The following is an 8,817-nucleotide window of genomic DNA, read 5'->3' as shown; positions in this document are numbered from 1 at the left end:
CTGAGGAGAATGAGAACAGCGAAGTGGAGAAGACGAGAGTACGAAGGGAAAATAATAATTTCGGATTTTGGCATAAAAATATTTATTATTTGCCGGTGAGGACTGAGGGGGTAAACGTAAAATAATTAATAGTTGTTCCAATGCATTTAGATTTTAGCCGCGGAGTGAGAGAGAGAGAGAGAGAGAGGGTCTGTCTTTTTGCGTCGAGTTCTGTTTCTTAAATTGATTCTGAGGAACTTTGGAATGAGATCTGGTGTTCTGTCAAGTAAGGTTCTGGGATTCATTTTATATTATTCTTTTCTGCAACTTGGATTAGTTTGTGGCGTTCAAGTGAGTTTAGGTGTTTTGATGACCAATTTCTTGGTTTATTTAAAGGGTTTACACTTTACAGTATGTTGTTTTTTGTTTATGTGTTGAATTTTGAATAGATACATCCTTTATTTGTATGGAATGATGTGAATTAGTTAATCAATGTTAATGCTTTTGGATTTGGGATGAAAGAGACTTGAAAGAATTGGTCTAGATGAGAGGCAAGGATGACCTCATCTCAGAGTTCACACCGTGGGTAATTGAAGTTTCATACAATTATTTAATACAGTCTGCGATAACCATGTTTTTAGAGTCCAAACACCCAGCAAATTAGTGGTTTTTTGGGGAAGCAAAAAAAACAGTGGACGACACCACTAAACAGGCTTCTCGTAGGGGAGATATACTTTCATATGGTCCTTCCATTTGTTTATTCTGAAAAAAAAAAAAATCCATTTGTTCATCTCCAAAAAAAAATCCATTTGTTTATTCTTCTTTGAGGAATGTATTTCTTTTCTAGTGTTTAAAATTTAAAATAAATAAAAATTTATATGGATATTTTTATAAAAATATTCTACAAAAAATGAGCCTTCGGCCATCTAACACACATCTTTTGAGAGCCTATCCAAGTTTTAGCCTAAATTCCAGCTTGTAGGCAGGTTGGTGTGCATGAAGAAAGCCTTGCAGGTCTCCTCTTATCTTTATGCTCTAGACTTCATGCTACTCTGCCCATGTAGTTGATCATTATCTTTTGCATGCATCTAGCATTCGGTCGTATGGCTTAATACAAAGCCAATTGTTATATTTGACTATAAAGTGTAAAAAATCACCTCATGTGTAATTGTTGCAGATGAAACAAAGGAGAAGTCCAGTGTGCTACTTACTACCCCAGTCACAGTGAAAATACTATATGAAGTTTGATGATGTCACTCCACAAATAAAGATTCAAGCTGATTATCAAAGTCCTAAGATAACTGTAATATTTGGAACATGCATCCTAAGAATATGAGATTCCCAAGTTTCATTTTTTCAGTGATCTCAAAGTAACTGCTTGAATGGAGCATATGATCCAAATATATTAAGATCTTATACCCTGTGGTGTTATAATCAAACCAACCAAAAGTTGCATTGTGACCAGGGTGTCATCAATTGGTTTGTTAATTTGGTACCACTTTTCCTGATACTTGCCTAAGCTTATCATTTTTGCCAAACTCATTTGACTAGAAAAAAGTCGTTTTTTCTTCCTTAAACACGCATGCACACTCTCTATAAAAGAAGAAGAGGAAGAAATAATTCATTTTTTTCTTAACGTTCCATTTGCACCACATCTTGGCATTCACAATCACTATACATATGGTAGCTTCATGATCCAAAAAGGGGTTCCAAGTCTCGAGACAAACAAGGCAACTTTTATGCAGTCTCACCTAAAGGTACATTAGCATGGAAAAGCAGTCTATAGGCCGAGAAATAGCCAAGATAAACCATTATGAGCAAACCGGACGATAACATTGCTTAACAAATAATCTAGGACCTAGCTATTATAGTAAATGTTAGTATTAGAGAGCAGTTGGTATCAGTTGCCATAGGTGTCACAGGTGGAGGCTAGACGTGGGCTACTACCACTGAAATATGCAGTTATCTTACTATTTATCATCTGGTATAAATAATAGATTATAATATGAAAAAAGAATCTTTTCGCCAATTAATAAAACTAGTTTATCTTTAAGTTATCTTTATTTTTATCTTTATCTTTAAATTCTCTATTGTTAGGATTCTAAGTTACCAATAGTGATAGCACTAGAGTACTTCAATCGTGTTGCATCTTATATTTTCTTCTTCCAAGCAAACGGTGTGACGACAATAAAAGTTCTTGAAGGTTAAAGCATCTGTACCCACTTCACTCATCATCATCTTTTCATTATCTTCTTTTCGGCTAATCTAATACTGGTGGCACATCCGCGCATGTATCCCAACTCAAGCCATAACATCCTTCTCCATTAGCCAGCCTGCTTTCTGGTAATGCCTGTCTTTTGATCATTCCGGCCAAATGGAAAAAAGAGAGAAAATACATTCACATGACTTTGAGTCTTTCGGCATGTTAAAGTTTTCATTGCTTATTATGCATCTAAATTATTTTCTTCAGTCCACTTTTCTGGAAAGAACTTAGTAAGAGTTCTTGCATTCTCCTGCAAATGCATGTAATTTCTCATCCCAGAAAGCAACTTGTGACAGGATGTCTCATAACTTTATACCACCTAGCATATATAGTGGTATGTGATAGTTTCATGATAATTTGGTATATATACTAAAGAAGAGAGCAGGAATAATCCAAATAAAACTTCAGTCGTGCAAGCCAAATGGTTAAGCTTAGAGTATGTTGAAGAGAAGAAATAGGTTATGAGCAATAGACCATCACACTGGTGAGTCTGAAAATCCAACACTGGACGCCAGTTTGAACTAAAGTATGCATGGGCTTGGATGACAGAAGGTTTTGGACCCTAGTCGAGAAGAAAAAATAAGTTTTTTTTTTCTGTTTAAAAAGAAACCATTATTAGCCTTTTGGTGTTACAAACTTCTTTAACTCATCTCATAATCCTTCTCCCTAGTCCTAAGGTGGGCTTGGTTAGTCATTTGTTTAAGTTTGGTTCTTTTATAATACGCTACTATGAAATGGTCCTCACTTGCACCCATTTGTAAGTCGACAACTCACTTGATGAATGGAATGCTTTTAGCTTGAAATGGACGGCTGTGTGTCTTTCATTCTCATTGGATACTAACATCAACGGAGTCATCATAGAAGCACAGGGATCACTGCCTCATAAAATACATGCTTGCATTTGTCCAGGAGTGCCTACTTCTCAAAGGCATTGCCTCATCCTCATCCTTGGTTGTTTGGGTCATCAGCAACTGATCAATTATAAAGACATCAGATTCCTCCTGCTTTCCTGAGTTGCATAATTATGTTCTTGACTGATGCAATTGACAAAGGCTGCAGAAGCCAAAAAAATTACATGAAAGCTATCAAGGTGTTTCGAAGCATGGCAATGCAGTTGAATGGAGTAGGTATATACTTGAATCACTTGCTTAGTTCCAAGGGGGTTGCTTCTCTCCTTCATTACTAAAATTTGCCATGGAACCTTTGTATGTGATTGTATTCGGCTGCGTAGTCACAGAGACTTACAATGTTTCGATGCATTTTTTTCGATTATAATTTTGTGCCAAGCGATGAGGATATATTGTTTTTCTTATAATCTAAAGGCTGCACAAAGTGCACTGAAACAAGCAGCTAATTCGTTCTTCCACTGTTCCTACAAGCATTGCATAAAAATTCAAAGAACATCTGTAGCTATGGCGCACAAGAATCAACTCATATCCTTGGCAATTGCTTTAGTATACTCAAGTCCTATCAGTTGGAGAGCACCTAAATTAATTCGAGAGGAGCTAACTTTCAAGGACAATGTGAGCCTATCAGATCTCAGGCCACTAAGAGGGCTTCTCTAACAGCCCATCCCTAGAATTAGTCTTCATGGAGAAGGATTTAATTTTGACTATTAACATCTTTTGAAGTGATTTCCTCCAAAAAAAAAAAAAAAAAAAAAAACATCTTTTGAAGTGATAGCTAGGTGTGGAATAATTATGTTGATGAAGCATTGCATACTAATGACACATGGAGAGCAGATGACCTGAATTATATTGGATTGGACTCTTGTAAGTTGGTGTCTCCAATTCATTGTCTACCATTCTTGACATAGCACAACTTAGCTACACCATGAACCCAATGCAACACATGAGCAAGTCGACATTTTTTTGAAAAATTACGGATGGCTGAGATACTTATAATTTTGAATCGTACGGAGATTGAGCATGAGCGATCACTGTCATGCCATGTCTGATTGGAGTTTAAGTTATAGCACTCTTAGCATTAGAAGGGAAAGATGCTATGAGCATGTTGATGGTTCCCCTTTGCATCTTTGAGGAACAAAATGGAAGAGGGATGCTTCTTACTGGACTCAGAGCTTAGAACATCTCTCCCACAAAAGGGCCAGGGAAAGGGGTGCCAACCAAATGAGCTCCACCGCTCGAGTTCATTTGGTAATTAGCACCCTTATTATTAGAACCGTGTCGATGTGGTATAGTATGAGGCCATGAATTTGATAAGTTTAATGCACTTCAGGTAACATTGCTACTATTATAAAGAAAACTCTCAACAACAGTATTCTACCCGTTTTTTTAACTTCGTTTTTATGATAATTATCAAACTACTGCTGCATTATTTGGAATCTCTTACAGTGATTGATATTTTTATATTATTTATTTTTTTTTTGCAAGTCCTGGTGTATACCCATGCTAGTTCTAACTTTCCCAGAAGCCAAGACTTTGATCACCAACAGAGTTTTAGTGTGAATTAAGATCCAATTTTTTCCTTCCTTTTTTTCGCCTTTTTCCTTATCAAAATTTGAAATGAAATGTTGTATTAACCTGGAAAGGGCTCATAGTCATGACAAACCAATCTAGACTTGAAAGATTTGGTAACCTAACCTGACCTAATCCCTTTCGGTCTTTCGATGGGCCGTAGGACATTCACAAGTTTGGTTCTTTCGGAGTTGAAAAAATAACTTAAAATTAAATACATCATATCTAGATCATATGTTTGTGGCCTGCAATTTTGTACTTCGGTCTCCCCCTCTTGTAATCTCATTCAGTGGCAATATCACATCCATGCCCAAACTTGAATCACATGTGCAAGACATGAGCCGGAGTTAAAATCATACATTGATATCCAAGACCAAGTGGAGGGATAGGGAGTGGAGGAAAGATGAAAAAATATATCATATAAAATATCGACCACCATCGCCATCATCATTACTATATCTTTTTAATGAAAATATTGCATAAAAATTCTTAGTTGATGCCACTTTTCTCTGGAGGAATGGACATTTTCAATGTGTTCTCTAGAATTGTGATTCCTAATTTGCATGCAACCCTTGTATTTTTCACTTCAAAGCCAACTGAGCTGGAATCATGCATGAGTGTAAAGATACCCAAGAGTATCAGCATACAAAAACTTGCAAAGAACCCCCCCCCCCCCCCCCCCCCCCAGCAGCCTTGCATTGTCAAACTATTCATATGCATGACTGAAACAGTTGGAAGGAAAAAAGAATGCTCATCCATAAATTTTGTTTGCCACAATGTTTTCAATTAGGCAATCTCTTTACTTTCCAATTGGTCGAAGCTACAAAACCTCATGCCACCAGGGAATAAAATGTAGTTCATAGCTTCTTACACTCAGCAATCGATCAAATTTTTTACTAGATACCATACGGTTGGCTATCCGATGGTCCTTCTCGATAGTTCTACCCTAATTGTTGCTCATGGCCATAGAAGTGGCAGTAGGATGCATTGTAAATTCCAATTACTGTAGCTAGCTAAACTCTGATAGGGCATTTGCATGTTACAAATTGCACTTATCAGGTAGAAGATATAATTAATGCTCTTTATCCATTTAAAATAATTAAATTTAAATACTATGGATTTGCAATCTTTCTCAAGAGATTTCATGTTTAATTAGCTAGATTTGGCTCGAGGATTGGAGCCACACCTAAGTAGTTACAAACACTAGCTAGTTGAAGCTAGCTATATTTGTTTTCCTTTCTTTTTTTAAGTTAAACATCCATATATGAGTTAGTCCCATCAATCACTCATAGGTTACAAGTTAGACTAATAAGCACAATAAAATACATAACTATAACTTCTTCTTCTTTTTTTTCTAATACAAATATTTCTTATATATTATAAAATTTTAATAAGATCGTCTATCAGATATTGACTTGTTGCCATAGTGAGTTGCACCGAATTCAGCTTTTTCTTGCCGACTCGAACAAACCTACAAGGCCATGACATACAAAAACAAACAAAAAAAATCAAATCCAACGAAACTATTGTGAATCTTTGGAACCCAAAATCGTGCACCGTGGAAGAAAGCAGCGAGCCAAACAAAAACTGCCGCTATCACTCCTCCCTTCGCTTTGACGGCATCCAAATCTAAAATCTCTACCAAATCCGACCAATGCGTGGAAACCACGGCTCCCTTAAAATAGTAACAAAATTAAACCTACCAAACAATACTAAAGCAAGTCGCCATTTTTTTTTTTTTTTTTACGAGGGAACCAAATCCCTAATTTTTTTGCTAAAAAAATCTTCTAATTTTTTTTTTTTGATGCATCGGCAGATCACACCAATCTTGCATGAGCATTGCCATATAAATCAAGAGGCAAAATACTCCACAGAGATGGAAGAACAGATACAAAGCCCTCCGAACCCCTTCTACAGAATTCGTTGAATCACTTTCGCTGAATCTCCTTCTAAAATGATATTTTGGATCTACAGAACTCATCTCACATAGAAGACTCTCTCTCTCAGACGACACTGAGTTCTACCTCCAAAACTGATGACTTGAAGATGCGTCGCCCTTCCGCGTTAACCAGTTTGGACTTGTGATCTCTAATGAACACACGTGCAACCTCCTAATTTTCACCACCGTAATCACACCGGGGCAAGTGGGCCCCGCCCCATAAAACGCTCCCCGTCTTTTACTCGGAAACCCCCTCTGTTCCCCGATCTCTTATATATGCCCCCCTCTCTCTCTCTCTCTTCTCAAAAGCCCAGAGCGGCGAAGCCTAAACTCATACCATCCTTTTCTCCTAAAAATATCTTCAGATTCCTTCTCTTTGGATAGCGATCGTTGGACGGAAAAGATGTGCTGCTGCCCAAGCAAATCGTGCTGCCTGTGCTTGCTGTTGGTGCTGGTGATCGTGGTGATAGGATTCGTCTTCGGCTTCGGGGTGTTCGCCCATGGCTTCCACAAGCTCAAGGACGCCTTCCACTTGGAAGACGCCGGTGTCCATGGTTCGAGGCCTTTCTTGGGCCAAGGAGCCCCCGCCCCCTTCTAAAACATACGGTTCTTCCATCCAAGATCTCAATCTATAATCCTTTTTTTTTTTTAAATCTTTCCTTTCATTGCTCTTTGGGTCGAGTTTTTCTAAGAGATCTGCATTCTTTTCTTGGGAACTTTTTTTTTGGATCAAGGTGGGTCCTTGAGTCTCGTTTTTGGATCAAGATCTACTGATATGCCGGCGAAAACTTCGTGGATCTTATAAAACAATATTATTTTTTTAATGAATTTTTTAAATCCATATTCGCTAATGGATCCTGCGACGTTCTCTGAAAAAAAAAAAAAAAAAGATGGATTGGATTCACCAGCTCTCCTATCTTTTCTATCTGTCCAAGGTGGGTTTGATTCTCTAATTTTTCTCTCTTTATCTTAGCGCAAATGCGAAGGAAGTTGGAAGCCATGCCGAACATCCGGCCGTTTTCCGAGTTTCCGGACCCAATCCGGTTTGGTTTTGATTCGTCACTTTGCTGAAGTCCTGCTTGGTTTAGACTCTAGAAAACGCCGGTCCGAGTCATTGAACCGCGAACCACTTCGAACCGGACCGTCACGTGCACGGATGGGGGTTGTTGCGGTTGGTGATAGGTGAGAGTTTTAGCTCATCCACTGACGAGACTTTATAACTAACCGTTGCTTGATGTGATGTGTTATTTGATTTGGGGATGGCCAAAGGGGAGTGACGCTTTTGTTCAAAATGAACCTCTTATTGAAACCGGACCTTTTCATGACATTTTTTTTTTTTAATTTGATATCAGACCTGTCCAAAGTCCTTGCACTTCTCTGAAGTCTCTCCTCTTTTATCCAGTTGGGCTAATTCCGACAGAGCCCAAAGTAGGAGGATCCTGCAAATTTATGCTGGATTCCATTGCCAGTGCTTGTGTTTTGCTGTTGTTTGTTACAGATGCCATCGGGAAGAGAGGTGATGCTGAAAAGGTCTTGCTAACTAATGTTAATCATATGTCAAGGAGAACTACCTAATCTTATAGCATCTAGATATTTTCCATGACGTGTCACTCTAATGTGTAAATCAAATTTTTGCACTCAGTGGAGAAAGATTTTATAATCTTCCATGTCATATGCAGAACATGATGATGAAGAGCTGTTAAATATTGCTTTACTTGGAAGCCTTGTGTGAAAAGAAAAAAAGAAAGTGAATTAGGACTTGCCAGATCTCTCTACTCAGCAAGCACAAATTTTGGGTTTAATTCTTGAATGGTGTTTCTCTAAAAATCTAAATTTTCTCTTAAAAAATATAAAATAAAAATAAGACAATATCAACTTGGCTCTACTTGTGCTAGAAGGGCAAGAAATTGGAGCATGAAGTACAAAGGATTTGAGTAGAATTAAAAGGGAAAAAGAAGCCCTAACATACTAAGGCCCTGTTTGGGGAGCTGTCGGCAGTAGAGCTGTTGGAAGTAAAGCTATCTGAAGTAGAGCTGTTATAAAAAGTTGTTTGCTGTTTGGTAACTACATTTGTAAAGTGCTGTGGTACTTTAACATATGTTTGGTAAACAAACTGAGAAAGTACTTTGTATGACAAAATTACCATAAAGGATATTGCA

General features: G+C 37.7%; 1 protein-coding gene across 1 annotated transcript; it reads left to right on the top strand.

Moving 5' to 3' along the window:
• The first annotated feature begins 6,934 nt into the window (after positions 1–6,934).
• LOC120104937 (uncharacterized) lies at positions 6,935–8,817 on the top strand. The gene has a single exon (XM_088707113.2). It carries the CDS (start codon positions 7,062–7,064, stop codon positions 7,254–7,256), a length of 195 nt encoding a protein of 64 aa, XP_088563239.1. The 5' UTR covers positions 6,935–7,061; the 3' UTR covers positions 7,257–8,817.

Source organism: Phoenix dactylifera, chromosome 11, assembly GCF_051530095.1.
Source record: "Phoenix dactylifera cultivar Ajwa chromosome 11, Ajwa_hap1_PhDact_Kaust_v1.1, whole genome shotgun sequence".
Classification (NCBI taxonomy): Eukaryota; Viridiplantae; Streptophyta; class Magnoliopsida; order Arecales; family Arecaceae; genus Phoenix; species Phoenix dactylifera.
Note: the sequence above shows the minus strand (reverse complement) of the source record. Positions and strands in the feature narration are given on the sequence as shown.